Here is a 22,414-nt window from a genome sequence, read left to right as displayed (position 1 = left end):
CACACAATATCAAACAACTTGAATTTGCTCAGCTTCTGCCATCTTGAATATAATTCTCTGTACTCTCGCTCTGCCATATAGTTACTGGAGCTGTGAAAGAGAAGTTGTTATCACCATTTCTTACCTTTCATACTGGAGTTCAGCTGTACACAAATTCTTTACGTAAATAGGGGATTTAATCTTTCTGAAAGGGACAGTATAGATCTGTGTCTGGCTAAGAACTAAACACTTGTGAATTCTCACTGGGGTACTGAAAATTGCATCTTGTGTGGTGCTAAGCAAGTCCCTTAGCTCTGCTGGCAGACCTTTTTCTATATGATAGGGATAATACCTCCCAGCTCATGGGATGGATGCATCAGTATTTTTATAGAGATTTAGCAGTCACCATTTCTGCTCTGGCTTGAAGCCTTTTAAATCAAGCAGGAAAGTCATCAGGGCAGCTGTATTACAAGGCCAAGATAGGGAACCACAGAAGTGGAGGGAGGTTTGAAGGGTTTAGCTGTCAAGCCAGATTTTAAGTAGATAATTTTTGACTAAGGTATCAAGCGTGCCCCAAATTCAGATGGCTAATCAGTGCCAAAGCTGACCTCCTCAGTGCCCAAAGGAGCATGGCTAGTGTCTCACAGGTATATTACTTGTTCAGGTCAGAAAGCCGCTAGGTAAGAAAAAAGTAACAGATGAAGCAATATAAAAGTGTTCAGACAAAAGGAAGATTGTTAGAGCTAAAATCCTGTTAGAGGAAACAGCTTAGATGTTAAGCTGTGTTAGGATGAGGAACAGAAAAATAATAATTTATCAGCACAACAGGGGAAAAATACCACTGATCTGTTCAGTCAGAAATTGACCAAAATGATTCTTCCAGTCTTATGTTCCTTTTTACTGTGGGATAGAATATCTACATGGGAGCTATTTCAAAATATTTAATTATAGGAGAGCTTAATCTGCAGTAGCTGTTCTGATTAATTTCCCCATAGAGACAATTTCTTTAACTATTGCAGTTGAAGAAATGTACATGAGTGTAACTTCAATTAAAAAACAAGAAAAGTTTGAGCTTTACAGATGTAGCAAATGTCTGCTGCCATAGCTGCCACGTGGTCAGCACTGCAAACACAAACTGTATGGAGGAGCAGTAAAGAGCCACTCGCTCTAGCTGCATTCATGCACATTAGCAACCATGGTATCTGTTATTTTCAGGAATAAAAAAAGTCTCATTAAACTAAACAAATGTCTTGCATTGTGCCCAGAAAAATCCTAGATTTCAGCTCTTGTGGTGTCCAGCAGGAGCAGGCTCCAAAAGCCAAAATCCTCAACAAAGAGAGAGGGAGAATATGTGAACCTGCAGCCTGCTTCTGCCTTCGGAAAGGTCAGCCTCTGAAACGGGAAACAAGAGAGTTTCGCCTTGACCTTTAAATACTATGTTTGAATGTGAGAGAAGTGGCTTTTAGGTATCTGGCAGTCTGGAGTAAAAAAAAAATATGGTGAGGGTATGAACTTGTAATTGTTTAGCATTTTGTATAGTCTGACTTTAGGACGTGGGGCCTCTAGGTTGCCAGTTCGAATTGGCTGAGGTCAGCTGGAGTGAAAAGTTAGTCTCTGACCTCATCTGGCTGATGCGAGAGAAATGCATAGGTGGCCTCATCAAGTTCTCAGTGCAGGGACCTAGTGGTATCAGCGGGCATCTTCTACCAATAGTTTAGTTTCCATTCAGTCCTTAGCAAATCTATTCCTATCCAGGAGCTGTCTTTCCAGACTAACATGCAGTGGTACAAAAATACAGTATCTGCATTTTTGTCTTATCTATAGAGATTAAAATCCCATTTCTTTCAGTCTGGCTCCATTCATGTGCACTAATCACTTGCGTAAAAATGTTTATCTGTTTATCCCTCCTGGCATTTCTGCTATGATTGCTAAAATTCAGAAACCTTGATCACAGTTGCACTGGCACACATGCAACTTATGGAGAGGGCCTGGATAACGGAATATAGTCTCCCAGTTTGATGGTATTTGTTTTCAAAATCAGCTGCTTTTAATTTATCCATTTTGGTTCACTAAAATTTAATAATTTGATAATGTTATATGAAAAATATTTGCAGAAGCTAAGATTTTTGAAAAGACAAACTTCTTTCTAAAACCCATATAGAGACTTGCCACTGTCCTGTATTCAGATGTTGGGGGTTTTTTTTGGTGACAAAAGGGACAAGTACATCCTTGAATTAAATGAATTTACACCTCTGATTATTTTGCTCAAGATGGGTAATGGTATCTTTACAAACATTCATATTTCGTAATGCTTTGTAATGGGGATTTTAGAATTCACTTGTGGTGTTATGAAACAACAGCGTTGTCCAAATCCTACACAAAAATGGAGCGAAAACTGAAACCAGCTCTTTGCCCGTTGTTCAAATGAACGGCAAAAAAAACCTGCGGAAAAAGCCTTTGAATGTAAAAGCGTTGGAAAATATTATCAGTTTATTAATTATTATTTCAAACTAAGATTCAGGTTGACAGTGCTGCCTTTGTGTTTTTTGGATTCGATCCTGGACGCAAACAAGCATTCACGAACAGACATAGCGCTAAGTATTTCCTCAGTCTCGTTCCACTTATCCAGTTACAGTCGGTAGTAGCTGCTCGGGCCTGTGTGCGCGCAGGGGCCCATCCCAGCACAGCCTGCTCAAGGGCCGAGGCCTCCATTTCCTCAGAGCAGGACACCTTGATCCCTTCATTCGGATCGAGACTTTTTTTTTCTTTTTCACCTGAGCCGTAGGAAATAATGCAGGGTTTTATGTATTTTCAGTTTTGCCACAGTTGTCGCCTTCATCCGTGTACCGTGAGGCGCCCTGTGAGCGCGCGAGGGTGGTGCGCGACACCCGAACTGGCTGCTGCTTCTGGAAGATGGCCGTTACCTGACTGGAAAACAGTCGCACGTGGAGGGCTGAGGACTTAGTGCTTAAGTGAAACCTCTAAAGACCAGAAACGGAGCGATTATATCACCGGCTGATTAGCTGCGCTGCTTCGCTCGGTTCCCCAGGGCCAGCCTACAGCTCCTGCCCGCTCCCCTCAGCGCCGGCGGTGCCGTCGAGGACCGGGCTGTGGTAAGGGTAGGCCGCGGCGGGCAGGTGCGAGGCAGCGGCTCGGCGCCCCACGGCCGTGTGGTGACTCAGCCGCAGGAAAGGGCCGCAGCGGCGGTTCGGGTCCTGGGCTGGGGGGGGTGGGGGGGGGTGGGGGGGCCGTGAGGCGGCGCCGCCACCCGCCGTTCCGCCTCCCCGGGGTGCCCCCGCGACGGGGCGGGGCGGCCCCTGGGGCGAGGGGCGGGGAACCCCGCAGAGGGGCGGAGCGAGGTGACAGGTGCGGCGCGCGCGCGGAGGGGCCCGGTGGACGGCGCCTCCCGCGTCCCTCGTCACCCCGCCGCCTCCCTGCTCCCCCTCTCGGCCATGAATATGCAAATATGGGTATAATTGGCAGCCAATGGCGTGCGCGCTGGTCACATGGTGCTGGTGGAAGCTCAGGGAAGAGAAGTTGAGTCTCGGCGAACACAGGCAGCTCAGTAACGAGCCGCAGCGGCCGCAGCCGGAGCGGAGCCTAGCCGGGGCGGGCGGACAGGCGGCCGGCCAAGGGGGAGTGAGCGAGCCGCTCCCCCTGCCTCTCCCTCCTCCCCGCAGGGTGCCCGGCGGGCCGGGGCTCTGCCTGGACCATGCCGATCCTCCTCTTCCTCATAGACACGTCCGCCTCCATGAACCAGCGGGCGTATCTGGGCACCAGCTACCTGGACATCGCCAAGGGCGCCGTGGAGATCTTCATGAAGGTGAGTGTGGGGCCGAGGGGGCCGCCGCCGCCGCCTCGGTCGCCCCCTTCGCCCGCTCACGCCGCCTCTCTCCGCTCTCTCCACAGCTGCGGGCCCGGGACCCGGCCAGCCGCGGCGACAGGTACATGCTGGTTACCTTCGACGAGCCGCCCTACTGCATCAAGGTAATAACCCCCCCTGCGGCCGCCCCGGCCCCCCTGCGGCCGCCCCGGCCCCGCCGCGGGGCCGCCCTTCGCGTGGCGGCGGCGCGGCGCAGCCCCGTCCGGCCCGGCGGCGGCAGCAGCAGCCTGTGAAGATGGCGGACATTTTGCTTTTGTATGGAGGAGAGAGGCTGAGGGCGCTGCTGAGATGGAGGAGGGGGGGGGGAGGAGACGGACGGGAGCGTGATTCACCGCCCCGGCGTGCCGAGGGAGGCGGGCGGCCGGCCGCGCTCCGCCTCCCGGGCCGTTGCTCGCCCGCCCTCCGTGAGGCGGCGGCTCCGGCGGGGGCCGCGCCTCGCCTCAGCCCTCCACCGCGGGTCCCGGCCCCTCTCGCAGCCGTTTTACGCCCCGTCAGCGGAGGTCGTGTCCCGGCCGGGCTGCGGGGGCGCGGGGTTAGGGCAGGAGGCAGCGCCCTCCTCGCGCCCGCGGGACCGCCGCCTGGCAGCGGGGGGCGGGGGGCAGCCGCGGAGCCCCCGTGCCGCGCTCCGCCGCTGCCGCCTCCGGCACGGCCGTGGCTTTGGGGACGAAGGCACTGGGGGCTGTTCTCCGCCTCTGCGAGGAAAGAAGAAGCGGCAGTGTGGGTGTTGGGGTGTCGGGGTGTCGTGTGTCCCGCCCCCCCCACGTCTCTGCACTGTAACCCGCACCGGTTTTGTGTAGAGTGCTCATAACTGGGACTCGGGTGGACATCTCCGTGTAGGGTGGTGGGGATCTGGATGTGGAGTCTGCCTGGCTGGCATCTCTTGTCCCTCTTTTCTTGTTCCTCAAGACTGAGGCAAGTAGGGCCATGCCATTTGTCATGCCGACTGTGCCACGAGGTTAGGGCAAGAGAAGAAAAATCAGGGCTCTGTTTCACTTAAACTGTAGCTTTCAACTTGCTGATAGAAACGTCTAACTTAATTTAAAATATTTTTTCTGTAGCATGCTTTATCTAAAATCATTGCTGTGGGTGCTTTAGTATCCTCCTGAATAGTCCTGGATGAGGACTGTATTTGCCATGACTATATAGTAGTTATCATAACCATTGGGCCTTAGACCCATACTATGAAGGCCAAAGACATTGATGTAAAAATTTGTCGCTGGTCATCCTAGAGAAGAAGAGAGAACCCTCTCTAGATCCCCCAGCTAAAACTTCTTGGAGAGAAGGTGTAAAAATAACTGCTCACTGATGCTGTCTAGTCACCTCTTTTGATAATGAGGAAACTTAATTATCAAGAGCTATGAATCTTTGCTCCTTTCATCAGCAATATATTTATACAACCAAAAAGTACAGCCTGCTCTCTGAAGTGACAGAAGTAATTTAGTGAGTCAGTATTTATAATTTGTTACTGCACCTTTCGTTTCCTCAGAAGAAGGTGCGGAAGTCATCCTATTTCTGTGAGTTGAAACCATCCTTGAGTTACAGAAATCTACTATCTATCAAAAAAACCTAGGTCTGCCTTGGAAAGGTTTTTTTAGGCATAATGCACACATTCTTTTCCCCATCCGTGTTTGTGGCTGGATGCAAAACCCAAATCTTTGTTATGACAGTGTTAACTGTAGATTTCTTGTGTTAAGGATTTTTTTCTCCTAGTTGTGCGTCAAGTATATTACAAGTAGACCTTTCTTAAGTTTGAGGAAGAAACCTTTCCACTGCAGTGATAGCAAGCATACTGGTGATTTAATAAAAAAAACCCCACTCGTCTGCTGGAGGTCTGTGAGGTAATGCTACAGGTTATTACCACATATATACTCAGATTTGCTGAGGAAGATCCTTATGTTTAATGAGCATCTGTGTACATTCTGATGTACTAATGAGCATCTGACTGTGTTCCTGGTTTTAGTAAATAGTAATTGAAATAAATGGGACTGTGTGATACCAATCGTAGCATTGAATCATGTTTGACATACAGTAAATAGCCAAGGGGGGGAAAAAAAAAGTATTGTTGTTCTTGTAACTTGCTAATGTCTCTTCTTAGAAATTTATGTTTCTACCTTTAGCATGCTGATTTTTAAATTGGACCTTAAACAATCTTAAAATATTTTTTCAAAACTTAGTAACTTGTGTAGGAACAGGCTGCAGAGGCAATAAATATGTTTATAATAATTATGATTACAACTCAAGTTCAACTATTACGTAAAGACTTCATGGCATAAATTAGTGCGGTTAGGGTGTCATCTTGTCTCTTACTTGAGCTGAGAAAGCCTTACAGCAACAACATGATCCTTCCCCTGTTTGAAGATGTGTTCTCAAGACCTTTTCCTGGTATTTATGATGCCTCCCTGCTGTGTTTTCCAACAGCCATGGTTATGCCAGGAAAACTTTCTGGTGTAGGCCAGATTCTGTATGTCTTACAAAACATGCTTGTAAAAGAAATACAATTCAGTTTCTTTGCTAATGCCACTGTAGTTAGATACTTCATCTCTCTTGATTCAGAGAAGGAGAAAACAAACTTGACAAGTGAATGTATTTTGCCAGTCTGCTTTCCAAGTATGTGCAGTAGTGGCTGGTTTTGGTTAATGGCTGCTTTATCCTCTTGTTTTCTTTGTGATTTACGCTAATTAAATTATATAATCTCACAGATAGTTCTTAAGGTTACCAGTGAAGCAATTGAGGGAAATAATCTTCTTGTGGAGTTGAGACCACCCAGGAAGTAGAGGTATTATAGGAACATCAGCTTGGAACAGGGGTAACTGGGAGATGAGCGCATTGTTCTTGTTTGAGAATTTGTTTACCTGTAGCCTTAAAGTATTTTAAATCAACAGTGGTGGTTCGCTTTTGATGGACAAGAATATCTCAAGAAAACATCGCATACATGGTGGTATTGTGCTAAGTGAAAGGATCCTGCTATTGCACAAATGATTTGCTGAAATATGTGCAAGTAAGGTGATGTTCCTGGAATGGTCTTCAGTATAAAGAGTTTGAAATTATTTACAAGACCTGTGGTCCCTCTCCTAGTTGCTCCTGTTTTTAATTGACTGTTCGTAGCTCTCTGTTTGTGCCACTTATTTTAAAATGGGATTATTTAGTCTCTGAGTTTGCAGTGTAGCTCTGCAAAGAACTGTGGTGGCATGTGACTAAAGAGGAGACAGGGTGCTGTCCTGGGAAGGCGGGGACAGTGAGATGGGGATGGTAGAAATCTCAGTTCCACTCCTGCAGTAAATGACCCTGGAACCTTCAGCTGCTTTGCTCCTGTTCATTACATAATGTATAGATGGTGATTTGTGGCAGTAATTATGATGCAGCCATTTACAGCTCTTACTTAGCTTCCAAAATGCTCTTCAGTAAGAGACAAATATTCAATATTTTAAAAGCATGTTATGAAAGGTGTAAACCTGCAGTTGTCTAATGATGTCATCCTGTATAAGTCAATGGAAAGATACCTGCAAGTTCTGTTGAACGTTGAGTCAGACTCCCATTTTATGGACTAGGAGGGAAAAATAGTATGTTATTTCATGAAGAGGGAATGTTCAACCAACTGTTTATACTGTATAAAGATGCTTTTCCTCCACTGTTTTTAGATTAAAATTGTAACAGGATGCTGTCAAGCGAGTCTGCCTCAGGCTAGTGGCATGTTAGCAGCCTTGATGTAAGCTAGCCCATTCTGATTTTGGGTGTTTGACATGCTTGGGAAGCTAATGATACCTGTAGTAAAACTCCTTTGTATCCAGTAGCATGTGGCAGGTATCTATTACAATTAAAACACTAGTGCTTAAATTTAGGTATTGAAGGAATTTACTCTCCCATGTGTATCCAGTTCTCTTGGGTGAAAAAAATGGGCTTAAGAACAGCCTTGCTGTCTGGCACAATATTTTATGTTCTTGGCCTTCTAGCTAAGACAAATGCGTTGTCTGATTCAATGAATATGGTACCTGATATGTCCTTGTTTTGAAGACTTTGTATTCATGGATTGTTAGAACTTGGAGCTTGCTCCATCCCATCTGTGCTTTGACCTGGCGTTGCAGTACCTCCAAGACAAGTGTGCCAGCCCCACCCTTCTCTTCCCTTTCTGCAAAACGTGGCTGATACCGAATGCCTGGGGAGGAGGGTGAAAAGAGGCCAAGCGTATTACTGACAGTTCTGCAGAGCACTTACCCAAGCTCCCACAGTTTGCGGTTCAGAGACCCATGCTGAGGGTTGGTGTGCCAGTAATGGTCTTCTGTGGCTTTTTCTATGTAGTTGCCCAGTTGCTTTTTTTGAAATCACATAAACTTCCAGGATCCTCAGCTGCTTTTTTTTTTTTCCCTCTAACAAATATATCTGTTTCTCTACATCTAAGCACATGCCACGGTATAAATGGACAGAATCTTAAGCCATTTTATTTGTTTTTTCCTGAAGTAGTGGTGCTAGAGTAAAAGTATGGTGAGAAGGGAAGAGTCTTCTTAACTGCCCCCTTCCCCCAAGCTTTTCCTGTTTTCTAGTGATGCAGGGAAGAGGGAGGGAGATTTCAGCAAGATCTACCTAGATTTCTCTGTAAATGGAGCTCATACCAAAATCTCTGCCTAAAAAGAGTTTTTGAAAAGGAAAGCAAGGTTTAGCTCTTAGGGTTTTTTCCATTCTTGATTTTTGTTAAACCTCGCATCCTGCAGTTTGTGGTTTGCCTGTGGATTTGTGCTGCAAATGGCTAGTTCAGACCCAGACAAAAAACCCAGTCGTGGTCTTATGTGAAGTTATTGATTAACTGGACTGCCTTCTTCCCTTGTGACTGGTATCTGGCTGCTGTCAGTGACATGACCTTTCCTCAGTGCTTGAGGAATATTATTTATGATAGGGTCACAGAAATGCAGCTTTCGTTTTACGTTCTTGTGAGACTCTGTAGTATGACCTTCGTAAGTGATCTGGTCACAAGTCAGAGGACTGAGAGAACTTAAGTTATGTTTACTCTGCCGAACCTGAAATTATATTTATTTTCCTCTTTCTGTTATGTTATGCTGAATTCAAGAGTCAGTTGTGACTGCACTATAAAAATAGGCTCCCTGAATTTGGGTGCAGAAATATGTATGTAGCTCTCTGAGAAGTAGCTCAAAATCCTTAATACAGTGTATGTGAAACCCTTTACTGTTTGAGAAATGCAAACTGGGACTGATAGATAGGATGCTTTCCACTTCTATTGCTGTTCCCTGCTAGTCTGAACATATGTTTCAGTGCTACAGAGTTCTCTTGCGGAAGCAGCCCTTGGTGATGGAGGCTGAGTGACTTCTGTTTCCCTGAAAGTCTCATAAGGGGTTGAGCTTGATGACCCTTGATTTTGGTGTTGGATTGGGATACCTTAGAGGCTGGAATAGGAATTTGTAGAAGGCTCTTTTAAGTCTTACCAAAGAGTACTTACTATATGTAAATAAGATGTTCATTTATGGGTACTAAAATAGTGCTTCAAAACTGGGAGTTCATAAGGTCAGACTCAGGGAGACTAACTTTGTGCCACAAAAAAAAGAAAGAGATTGCAAAAGCTTTTGCCTGCATTTTTTAATTCTGCTTTCACATAGAAGCTGTGATGGTGTAGAATGTAACAAATTACCGCTGACTCTGCAAAGGGAGGTGGCAAATGAATAGGCTGTGCTGCAAAACAGAGATGTCAGATCTATTTGTCTGTTTCTGGAAGAAATAAAAGCAGAGCCTCCTGATCCAGAGCTGCAGGGAGAAAGAGAAACCCAGCTGTGAAACCTGTTGGGTTTGAGGCAGAGATCTTCGGGAAAGCTGCCTGAGGTGATAGGAGATGCATTTGTTTGTGTTTTAACTTTTGTCAAAGAAGAAAACCAGAGGAATACCTAGTAAGCTAACCTGTAGCAAATCCATAGAACAATCTTAAATTGATTAGGCTTTTACAGGAACCTTGAGACATGGAAACCCATCAGTTTTACATGTAAAAGCTTTGGCTTCTGGCAAATGCAAGTACTTGGTGGTCTGACCTGCGCTGTGGAAAAGGATGTATGAACAGCTGGAAATACGGTTGAAGGTTTGCAAGTTGGTAGTGAGGTATGCAGGCAGAATTGTTGGTGCAAGGCAGATAGCAGCTGCAGGGGCAGGAGGGAAGCTGATATCGGAAGGATGCAAAAGGGAAAGAAAACTGAGGTAAATGGGAGAGGCCTATCTTTCTCTCCAGATGTAAATAATGTACGAACTTAGTGAACCTACTAGCCAAGCATTATTGGAAGGATAAAAAAACCGATGCAGAATATAGTACTGAAGAACTGGATGAAATGTAGGTAGGATACACAGTGTCTGTTCTTGATCGCTAATTTAGGAGGCTATGTTGTGTATTTGTTTAGTGGAGAGAGATAGTCATTCCTATTTTACCACCATACATGTTTGGAGTTAATCATAGCAATATTTCTGTTTCTGAACACTAACATCTTCCATTGCCTGTGAAGTACTAAGCACACCTCTCCTCCAGTCTTGCAATACATCTTCCACTGTGTTTGGTTTGGGTTTTGTCATGGAATTTGCTTATGTTCAGAAGGATGACTTACAGCGTAAATGACTGGCAGGTTAAAGCCAACAATTGCTCTTCCTTTGTTAAACACAATGACTTTAAGAAAAGAAACAGAAGTCACTTAATTGTTTAAGGAGCACTCATGCAAATCCTGATTGTCTAGCTCTTTTTGAGTACAAAACAAAATCCACTTATTACTGTTTGAGAAATCCCAACCAAACAGTTTTTATCTGTTCCTTTCTATTTAATTGCCTTATCATTTTAAGTCTTTGAATGAAGGATGTGTGCTCTGTGTGTATGCATGCAAAAAGATTATTTTTTTGTTGTTTTTTTTTAAATTAAGTATCTATTTTGGAGTTGGACAAGTAAGGCCAAAGACAGTTAAAAGGTTCTTGTTGGCGCCAGTGGTAGGTTTGTATTTTATATATTGCAGTGCATGTGTCTCAATCTAAAAAAAATCTAAAAATTTACTTAATTATTACTAATTTACTAAAAACTTAGGAATTATCAGTTGGCATCCCTGCAGCAAGCATGCAATAAAGTTTTGTAGCTTCTTTTAGCTTATAAAGGTACTAAATGGGTTCCAGTAGAGAGCATCCTTTAAAAAGCACATTCCCCTTCTTGAGAGACAACATACTGGGTGGTGTAAAGCATGTTAAAATGCTTTTAAACTTGCACAAGCATGCTAGCCTTGCTTATTTCTCCCTGTCCTGAGTGACTGCTTCTTTCTGTCTGCCTTTTGTTTGTGAGTTGTAGTGAACATCTTTTGCAGGAACTGGTGTGATGAGGAGAAAGCACTATACTAAGCAATTTTGTGCATGGTAATGTACCTTTCCCTTTTAAAGAAACAAACAAACCAGTAATAATCAGAGTGATTCATTCTTCTAAAAGAAAGTTTGGTGCATTCTGAAATTGAGGTCTCTTGTAAAATTTCCAGTTCATGCAAGAAGAAAGTGATTGAGGTTTTTTTTTTGAAAGGAATTGATTTTAAATGGGAGGGCAGTTCAGAAATTAACAACTTCTTGATAGATATGATGGACCGAACTCTGCTTGGCTGTCATTTTTATCATTAGTTTTTGAAGTTAGTTAAATACTTGAACTTGTGCTTTCATCTGCTACTTGTCTTCGTGGGAAGGGAGAGTCTCTGTTGCTAGGTTAATTCTTAATGAAAATATTTTAACTGGTTATGTTTCTAGAGAAATCTGCAAACTAAAAGCTTGCTTTTTTCATCTGAAGTGTGTTGCTGCTTCATACTATTGATGAGATGCCAGAGGCCTTGACTGTAAACCAACATCTGTTGTTCATAGCCACTGTAGCAATTTATTTTTTCATCTTTTTATTTGGTTCTTTATTTGGTCTTGGACACATTCAAAGATGTAAGCCCTTAAGACTACAGGATAAACTAGACAAAAGTAGATATGTTTGCACTAAGAGGCTTAACTCATCCTCAGTGCAAAGGTCGCTTTTATTTTAAAAATAGAAGCTTAAAATGTGGAAGTGAACAGTTGAGTTGGATCTCCCTAGTTGTATTTTTGTAGTGAAATCTTCTGTAAGAAGGAAGGTGCTTTGTGAAGGTGGTGGTTCCTGCCACATGTGATCTTTATTGGCTGCCTCCTGCCCTTTTGGGCCATTAGTACTTGAGTTTCACACATGGGGTTTTTTAAAAGATTTCTTTTTTGTTTGTATTTCTGGAAGAAGGCCTAGGCCTTGTAACCTGGGTTTGTGGTGTAGCTAAAAATATGCACAAAATACTTCTGCGATATCTTGAAAATGGGCGTTTATTATTCTTAAGCTTCATGAAAAACTAACATGGTGTTAAATGCTGATTGTCTTACATTGTAACAACGGAAAAAGGTAATTAATGTTGCAGACACTTCTACAATGTTCACCCTTGTATGTTTTTCAAAAAAGCCTGTCAGAAAGAACTGTGATTTGCAGCAGTGGTGCAAGGGTGACGTTCTGAGCTTAACCGTGAACAAGAAAAGAGAAAACTGAGTGCTGTCTCCTACAGTGTTTTCATACTTCAGACAGTTGGAATCAAACGGGGAAAAAATAATTTCTGTACCGTATGACTTGTCTTCTGGAGATCAGTGCTTTTGGAGGGGAGAGCAGTGTGAGTCCAAGGCCCCTGTGAGAAGATTCTGGATGTCTCCAGTCTTTAGCGATTCTCTTCTCCACTCTCTATATTTTGAATGCCTGCATCCCTGATTTTATTTAATAACGTAGGCTACAATGGAAAGAGCAGTTGCTGCTGTTCTGAATTTTAAATGCAGATTGTTACTTAAGTAATTAATTCTTGTAGATTTAGAGTATTGGAATTTTTTCTTCCTTCTTAAACTTTATTCTTACAGTTTACCACTAAATATGTAACTATTGTGCTTCTACACCACCCCCTCCCCCCAAAAAAAGTGTAGCAGGTAGTAATTTAAAGGAATCTTTTTTGCTTTGCATTTTTCTTGCTAATTTTAGAATAGTCAGAAAATAGTTGTGTAGTAATCAATTTCAGCTGTAAGCAGCATGTTCTGGGGTTAACGTTTGAGTAAGGTGCCAAGGAAAAAGTATATTCCTTTAATGAGGCTCGATTATTGTGCAGATCAGAATCTGTGGTTGCCCATAGACTTGTATTGATCTGTATATTCACTCTGCAGAGTATTTGGAAGACAAAATTTCTTCTGGTGTAAGATCTGACATTTACAAGTGTCTCTGAGACTTGAACTGCTTATTACCAGATAAGTAAACCAGAGCCTTGTTTTCTTCTAAATAGCGCTTTTTTTTCCTTATTATTTTCTAACTAAAGGGTCAATCTCACATTTTACCCAGTTACTGTGATTCTTTGCTTGGGCTTCAGGAATAACAGCACTAGATATTTTAAATGTTATTCTAGGTTACAAAATCAATGCTTCAGAACTCCTTAATTTTGCTTTTTAAAGATGAGTGTGATTGTTGATTTGGCTGTGTTTTCAGAGATGCTTTTAAACTCTTAGACGTGTGAAGTAGTATTTAAAAAAAATACAAATCTTCGTAAGATGGATGCTGTTGAACGACTAATTTGACTGAAAACAAAGATCTACAGTGTGGTTAAGCTGGTGTTGCTATGCTCTGCTTATAAGTGAGAATAATGCATTAGTATTGGTCTTCATAGCAATTTAGCAGTAGAGCTAGTAGGTTTTTACTGGGGGGGGAAGTTAAACTCTGGGAAAATCTGCATCTGTCGAGCCAGAACACTCGATGCCTTTAGCCCCTGCCAGGCGTCCTGATGGTGCGCTTGCTCGCAGGCTGGGGACGTGGTGGGTGCCCTGGGCTGGGAACAGGGCCTGGCCTGCTGCGAGGCAGGCAGCCTGCAAGCCCTGGGGACTCACGTGGGCATAGTCTCAGGCCAGCCAGATCCTCAGCGTGACAGTACGTGAAGAAGTGTGCAGGGTGCTGCAAGGTAGAGCAAGGCAGTGAGTGCTTTCAGTTAACCAAAAGAGCTGAAGCTGAGATAGTTACTTTTGAATTGCAGGACTCTAGAGGAAAGCTGTGACTTACTCTGTAAAACAACAAACTGACAATGACAATGCTACCAGCTCCACCAACATATTTTTTGCTGTATCAGGCTTGAAGGTGAAGTTGATGTTATTTGCTAGACTAGTTAGTTGAGGTTTCTCAATTTGTGTTCCTTCAGTGAGTATATGAATTTAATTGTGATCTAAAGACTATCTTTTTTTTTCCCAGCCAGTGCCTTGGATAGCATTTCAGATGTGAATTGAAGAGATTTGTTGATTAGAAGACCTCCTCTAGATTTGTTTCCTTCTTGAGATTCAGAGTAAACTTGCAATACATGTAGCACTTTGGAGTGCTGTACTCATTCTGTGATGTGCTTTTGGGAGGAGGGGGGAGAAATGTGACAGTTCTCAGGATGAGAGTGAATCATGCTGTGTCGTCGTAGCTCTGGGCTGTAAAGCTAGAGGATCATCAGTAATTCTCTTCCACTCAATTCCCAAAAATGTGCCATGAAGAATCCCTTGTGCCGATAGCGCACACTCTGTAACCTCTTAGCTATTGCCTTTATTCCTTGTGACTTTTCCAGCCACGTTGGGAGTAGGAAGGGGCCAGGAGGACAGAGCTGGGGGCTGACTGGCATTGAAAGCATGCTTGATAGTCTGGAAGAGCAACGGGTGCTCTGGGTAAATGCAAATTTTTGATTGAAACCTCCATGTTTCAACTGTTGCCCTTTCTACAGTGTTTGTTTTAGATGTACCGATAATGGTATTTCTAAAATGACTGCTATGCTGCTGAACAGAAGCACATAGCCTCTTGTTTTGCTTACCGTACTAGAGCTGCAAATTGTATGATTACTTCTGTGTTCCCTCTCCATTAAGCTATTGTGTGAAACATAGCTTGTTCTGGTTCAACTCTGTACTGAAATGTCTTAGCTTGTCGAGTGCTTCTCAGAAATACTGCTTTTTTTAACCAGATAATGTTCTTTTATTTAAAAAAGAATGCTTTTTGAAACAGGGTGATACTATGATCTCTTTGGTATTTATACTTTCTTCGTGTGTAGTCCTTTCATCCTTGCGCAGTAAAAAGTGTGGTGACCGTAGCTGTCAAAACACGTGAAATATTTTTGACCAAAAAGCTAAATCCAGAGAGGGATTAAAGCAGGAGCAGCAGGTAATAAATAAAAAGGTAGTGTGGGCTTTTTTTTTTGCTTGGCATTGATTATTATTAGCACTTGATTCCAAGCATAGTTTCAGCTTTGAGCCTCTCTGTTTGACGTTTCTAACAGGTGGAGGTACTGCTTCTCTATAAATGCTGACATTAACAGAAGGCTGCAGTACTCATTTTGTAACTGGAGCTTAAGAGCCTCTCTAGTAGTGTTTTCCATGGATACTATACTTAAAGATTAATATGAGTTGTTCTTCCATAAACATCTTTAATTCTTCTTGGATGGAAAAGCATTTTTATATCCTGTTTAATGTTGAAGTCATGTTAAAAGGACAGTGAACCACATCGTGTAGTTTGACTGAGCTTGTTTCCTAAGGTGTGTGACTTTTTTAAAAAAAATTTTTTTTGAGATACCATGGAGAAATGCTTTTTTCTGTGTAATTGACTGCCTGTCAATATCGCACTGGAATGCAGTTCTGATCTTGTTCACATTCACTAGTATATGCTTCAGAAAACAAGCTGGTCCAGTCTATTTTATAAATGAATTAGTCTTTGATTGGTGCACCTACAAGAGAGTTCAGCTTAGAAATGTGCAATTAAAGGGATCTCCTGTGCACCTCAGTTCACATTGCAGACCTGCTTTGGAGTGTAAGAACTGGATTGCTTTTGGATGAAATAAAACTGGAAGATGCACTTCAGCCACTGAGTGACGAGTCTACAGGACTAGACTACAGGACAGGTATTCTGAAATAAAACCCCTGAAATGCAGTACTGTGGCTGTCATCTTCAGAACCACTGCCTTGTTTGTATTGCACTGCTTGCTGGCCTAAAGGCAGCCAGCGTGTGACACGTTCTTCCTTGCACTAAAGCTGTCTCCAGCTGTGTAGGAAAAAAAAAAAAAAATTGGGTGAGGGGAGGAGAGACTCTGTGTTTGTTATCAAAGTACATAGTCTGTCCCAGAGCTGGAGAAAAGGGAGGAGTTGTGGTGCCTGGAAATGGATAGAGATGGAGGACAAGCAAAGTGACAGCTTTCTGGTAAAAATCTGGTGTCAAAATGTCTCAACTGTTGGGGATTAAAGGAATAATCTACTCCAGTGTCTTTTGTCTTTTTTTCTAAAGATGTATTTTTTCTAAAGATATATTAAGGCAGTTTATGCTTCTCTGTTCTCTTGGAGATGTTTTACTGGTATTAAACTTCTGTGACTATTTTTGACTGGGACTCAAGCAAGTGTTTTTTAAAAGTCCACTCTGGATTTAAAGAAGCACTTGATCACTAGGTTTCCATTTGAGTGTCCTACAAAACCAGCAGAAATAACTTGACAGGAAGAAACAATTCGCTTACTGTTCACAATGCTTTAGCCTTAAATCGCTAACCTGTTGCTTTAATGTAAGGAGGACCAAGTGACAGGTGCTCTTGTAGACTCTTCACTGTACTTGAACGCTCCGTGGGCTTGTTGAGGAAGTAGTTTAAACCTGTGAATTTACTATCCATTAAAATACTCCTCAAATGGGAACTGAAAAGCTGTTTTTTTGCTAGGCTGGTCTCATAGTAAACAGCAGTGTATACCTGCTTGAGCAACTAGGATTTGTTTCCCTTGTGCCTGCAGTAGGGTCATATCTAAATTTTACCCTGAAACTCTGTTCCCTGTTCTGCTTTGCAAAACAGATTTCCATGTGAAAAGCTAAAGATAGGCTCCCCTGGCTTGCTAACCAAGACGTATTTGTCTTCTCATCCATCCTTGCCCTAGAATCTTGCTTTGTTACAGCGGAGGATAGGGGTAGCAGCTGTCTGTGTTTCAAACCCTTATCTAAGGCAAGGGGAGACTGGAAGAGTGGGGAATAAAACTAGTAATACAAATGATTTACTGTGTGCTGGAGAGCCTAACACAGCGATAGCAATTGCACACAGCTGGCTTGGTCCCATCAAACCTTCCTCCTCTTCCCACAAGCTTTGCATCAGACCAGTAAGATCTGCTGATGTACCTCCACCAGCACTCACTAGTCCTCCAAATCCAGGACAGTACAGCTTGGATCCAAGCTGGCTCATTGTGTTCAGCACTACCCCAATGATAAGCTGATTTCAGGCCTGTGTGCCAGTATCGTTCTGTGCTGGAGGTATGCTAATCTCGTATCTAAGAGGTGGGTGTTGTGATGCTGTCCTGTGCCAAGGACAAAAAAGAATTGATCTTGTGAGTTTCTTTACTAAGGGCTGTTTGATATTGTGCAGTGACAGGACTGGAATGTTGCATAGAAGTAACTAGAGAGCACAGGTACTGAAATGAGAGAAGAGTTATTCTGCAGCCAAGGTATAGATAGAACCTGAGAGCTCTGTTGCCTCAAAAATGGCATTCATAAGTATTTGGAGGGGAGTCAATGTCTGGCAGTGTCTCTTAGAGCTATTCATTCTGCCCCATTTTCACAGTGCAGACCAACATTTGTGAGGATGAAATTAGTAGGTGATGTAGGCTTATCTTAGGACTTTTAAATGTTGAATAAAACTGTACACAATGTTTATAGCATAGTCAATACCTTTCTTCTACTGTGCTATTTCTAGCTAGTAAATCTCTAAACATCAAATAAAAAACACAGGGGTAGCGTGGGTATCAACTGTTCTGTACCAACAAGCAGCATAACCCTGTCCTTCATGGGGAAGGGAGACACATGGTACCAGGACCTCTCCTCCTCTCCCCTGTTGCTAATTTTTGTCGTGGCAAAACTGGGATGATCAAGATAGTCTTTGTCTTTGCTACAATTCCTATTCCAAAGTTGCTGAGGCAGGGAAGCTCTAGGTTACATAGGAGGAGGGTATTCCCTGCTGCAGAACCCACTGAGCAATGCTGGGGCTGTGTTCAGGAGATTACAAAGAGGTGAAGATACTTTGGTATTGGAGAAGCAGCCTCTGGCACTGTAGGGGGTCCAAAGCAATACTTCAGTTCCCTAAAAAAGAAACATCTTGATTCTCACACAGACATGAACAGGTTTGAGTGGTGATCATGTGTACAGTTACGAGTGAACAGGAATGTAACTTAAAAATTAACAATTTTGATGATTTGGAAGGCAAAATGCTCTGCTGTCTTCACACAGTACTTGGAAATTCCATAGCAGGAGCAGTTTCAGATTTCAACAGCTGGATTTTTTTCTTACCTTATTTTTTCCAAATGGATGTCACTGACAACCTAGCATGCCACAGGCATGTTATCCTGAACTAGTCTCGATTTACCCAAGATGGGTGCATTTAATAATAGCTTGAATTGTTGAGAAACTTAAATACTTTAAACTAAAATCCAATTCTTCTTTCTAGGGAAACATTATCAGAACTCTAAAAATCTGCATGTTTAAATAAATATTGAGTACTTACCGTAACACAGACTGTTGTGATTGGCATGCTGGATTGCAAATTGTCTTCTTACGTGGAAGATTATTTTTAGTAATGTTACAATTGTTGAATCAGATCTGAAAGCAATCCAGTGAACAATAAACCCTACAGTTCTGTCTTTTGGCATTGCCTGTAGAAACACTAAAGATGAAGACCTGCAGCCTCAAAAGCACCAGCTCCCTTGATTTCATGGAGCTGGTGAAATCGGGAGAGGCTGTTTTGGACCTGGAATTCTTGTGCTCTAATGCCCAACCTCTGGGTCTACCCCTGTAGGCTGACCGAACTGTGCTAAGAAATAGTTGGAAACAACCACGCTGCCCAAAAATGTTGTACTGTTTAAAAAAACCCACCAAAACAACCAACCAACCAAACTACAATAAAACCAGTAAATATGACAGTTAAGCTAGTGTAGCTGAGATTAGAACACATATGTTATGCATTCAAAACTTGGTGGTGTTTTACATGCACTTTGATATTGCTCTCTTTTGTGTGATAAAGGTAGTGGCTTTTTTTCCCCCCACTGAAACATTTTATAAGATGTTCTTTCCTGCCTCTTGCAACTGAAATCTACTTCTGTTGTTTCTCCGATGTCTTGAAGGACTTTTTAAGCTACTGATTCTGAATGAGACTTTCTTCTGCGGCTCAACTCCATTCCTTCTGATGTTCAGTTAGTCTTGGTTCTGGTTGGGATAAATAAAACCTTCCCTTCTTCACTATGTTTTTCACCTTGATGTTTGTCTGAATTCTAGATAGCCTGGGCCTATCTACTGCTGAAAAAAGCAATTTTGACCTTACCTGCTTCTTGAAGCAGCTGAAATGCTTCTATAGCTGTATGATGAAAAGGAGCAGGGCATGGACTTGTCTGAAAACTAAGTCACCAGAAAAAAACGTTACCTTTTAACTACGTTATTTTTTCAGTGTGATTCACTTGCAGAGGCCAAAGCCAGGAGCTGGAAGGTGGTATGCTGCTTCCAAATCTCAGGGTTTCGTAGGATGGTATCCAAAGCTTGCAGTTGTCAACACAGAAGGCTAAATGACACTGCATTTTTGCCTGTTCTTGGCGTAAGCAAGCAGGATGAGATTTTTTGCTTATAGTACTTGGGTTTTTTTCCAGCTATCTTTGAAAGTTGTTTGGTATGTGTATACAGGCTAAAATTATTTCTTCATATAAATTATCAAAGGAGAAACTAGTAACATAGTGGTAAGACAGGTTGCTCAGATTGCTATTAGTAAATTCTGGGCATAAAAGTGACTAAGTAGGAATGTAATATTGAAGATGAAAAATTACTCTTCATGTTAGAATTGGTTCATAAACAACTAAAATAATTATTGTTTAGTTCTGACTTAGTAATTACTGACCTGTAGAGGATATGTAGTTTTTGTAGAATGTTTGTGTTTGGTTGTCTAAGGTTGTGGGGTTATGATTGGTGGGGGTTTTCTTGGTCATTAGTGTTTCTGCTGGCAAATGGAAGCAGTGCTACATAAAAGCAGTGCTTTTTTCTAAGCAGCATTAGTGGCAGTATTTTGAATTTAGGAAGGATTATTATTTAATCACTTTAAAGTGCTTTGTTGAACTCATTATTCATATGCTCTGTATTACGTACTTGACTCTTTTTATTTTGCCCTAAGAATGATCCTACTGTACGTATGGAGAGGAGAATATACAGAGTTCTTTGGGGCTTTAGTTTCTGCCCCTGAAATACATGTTTAATTATATACATTGGCTAGAGTCTTTCTGGAAAAAACATTTTACAGAAGTATACCTTCTTGCCATTAATTTTGGTGGTTTTGATTCAAAAAGCTTGCTTGAGGATAAGCTAGAGAATGTAGTACACTAACTAATCAGAACTTTACTTAAAACTGGGTATGGAATTAGGAAATCTTGCGTTTGCTGCCCTTGTTCACTTAATGAGTAGTTCTTCGGTATTACTCTTTTTATTTAAAAGGTACAGCTCTCCTCAGCTTTATCTTTAAAGATCCTGTGAGAGGCTGTAAGATGAAAAATCATTTTCTTAGAAGGCAAACCAGTGGTGGTCAGCTGCTCCTTGTACCTTCAGCTTGCTTGGTTATGCATGGGAAAAATGGCAGCGTGTTTTGCAGGCAGTTGACCACCCTGCAGCTAGATCAAACACAGTAGGAAAGGAAAACAGAATATCCAAATATCAGTGAGGATTGTTACTGTTTATTTTACAAAGAAATACTCTTAAATTCATTAGAGTTCGAATCAAGACTTGTAGGCTAGGAATAGTGTTTCCTTTGTAAATGTTTTATTCCTCCCTTCCCCTGCCTGTCTGGTACTTTGCAACAAAGTAACTCAAACAGCAGTCTTTGCTGGAAAACACTTTCTGAACTCTAGCCTGGCTATTCCCAAGAAGCTGGGCTAACCTGGTAGGTGTTTTTACCAGACAAAATGAAGCGGTTCCACTGACATCTAAGGGTTCATAGCATTCATACAAAAAGACTTTTGTAGTTGTTCACTTTAAATTGTTTTAAGACAAACTTTTTTAGGATAACACAAATTATCTTGTTGGGATTTGGTGTTCTTTTACTCTGAAAAAAATCATTAACTAAGTCACTTTTTCTCCAAAGCAATGACCCTGCTTGTACTTTATTCTTGCCTTGGGCTGAAAGCACTGTGCGGGGAATTGCCATGGCTCAGCTGAGGAGATGCTGTGTTTTGTTAAGCTGCGGTTGTGAGGGGGTGTTGACGGTGTTTTATCGGGAATTACCTGGCTGATGGAACTACAGTGTTCCTTTTGAGCTTCAAGTGCTGTTTGATGATAAAGCTGGGCCAGTCCTGCTGAAATTCTGTTCTTTCTTTGCCCCATTGCAGAGCTTTCTCTCTGTCTCCCTTGCACTAATCTAAAGCTTGAAGAACTGGTTCAGGAAGCTAAACTTGACCAAAAACTGTTTTTGTTGAATCTCTTTGATAATTCCTCATTCTGAAAAGAAACCCTCCTGGCTTAGGCCTGAGAACTCAGCAGAGAGTTGATCATCTCATGTCCTTCCTTTCTACTTCATTCTTGCATTCTTTTATGGCTCCAAACTTGTCTATCCTATGACCATCCGTGCAGCCCACAGTGTGTACTAAAGGTTGGCAGTGGGATATAGCTGTTTAAAAAGCACAGGAAAATCCTGTCCTTTCAGGTTCTTGCACAGCGTGGTGTAGTCAGCAGGTGATTGCTGCTGAGCCCAGTGCACCAGGGAGGAGACAACCTACTTTACCTGAAGGATGTGTTGCTCAGAGGTTGTCCCAGCAAAAGTCAAACTGAAGTAATTCTCTCCATGTCTGCATAACTAGGATTCCTTGTGGAGCATGGGAATGTCTGTGGTGCCAGATGATAATGAACCTGGGTGAATAACTGCTTGCCTACTGCGAGAGTGGTTTGGAGAGTAAGATGTGATAGCAAGGCTGATAATTGTGTCAATATCTGGGGTTTTCAAGCTTTGCTTGTTTTAGTTGAGGCAGCTTACATCCTCCAGTGATTCCCTGTGAGCAGAGCAAGTGTTTTCTAAAATAGCTTCCTGAATCTGCAGCATACCACTTTTTAAGAGAAGGGTATGTGAATCACAACTGATGCTGTTGTATGTTAGCCCTGCTTACCATAGATTCCAGGGTACTTTGTAGGTTAGCCCTGCTTACCACAGAATCCAGAGTACTTTGTAGGTTAGCCCTGCTTACCACAGAATCCAGAGTACTTTGTAGGACTGATCCATCCTCATCACTTTTTGGTTTTCCTTTGATTGGTCTGCAGGCTTTGGCAGCAATAACAACTTTTTTCATGACCTCCAAAATTTCAGGCTGTGATGCTGAGACACTCTAAACAATGATTTGGTTCTCTGTTATATGGGATGTTTGCAACTACTCCATAGGAAGTTTTATGCTGGGAAGTAAGGACAGAAGAGGGTAGTTACAGGGCTGGCAGTTGAAATACCAGGGTAGGAGAAAGGCAGGGGATTGGTAATGCAGAAGTGACAG

General features: G+C 42.5%; 1 protein-coding gene across 8 annotated transcripts in view; it reads left to right on the top strand.

Annotated features, from left to right (window-relative positions):
* Window positions 1–3,691: 3,691 nt before the first annotated feature.
* LOC104265012 (integrator complex subunit 6-like) overlaps window positions 3,692–22,414 on the top strand; it is a 42,615-nt gene continuing 23,892 nt past the window's right edge. For all 8 annotated transcript variants that reach the window (XR_009484281.1, XR_009484280.1, XM_059824230.1 and 5 more), the window contains exons 1-2: window positions 3,692–3,802; window positions 3,889–3,966. Coding sequence is in view for 6 of the 8 variants with exons in the window: in XM_059824230.1 (XP_059680213.1) it covers window positions 3,692–3,802; window positions 3,889–3,966 (189 nt within the window). In the remaining 2 variants the exon portion in view is untranslated. The remainder of the gene's footprint in view (window positions 3,803–3,888; window positions 3,967–22,414) is intronic.

This window comes from Gavia stellata, chromosome 14, assembly GCF_030936135.1.
Source record: "Gavia stellata isolate bGavSte3 chromosome 14, bGavSte3.hap2, whole genome shotgun sequence".
Lineage (NCBI taxonomy): Eukaryota > Metazoa > Chordata > Aves > Gaviiformes > Gaviidae > Gavia > Gavia stellata.
The sequence above is the reverse complement of the archived record's forward strand: the minus strand, read 5'-3'. Positions and strand labels throughout refer to the sequence as shown.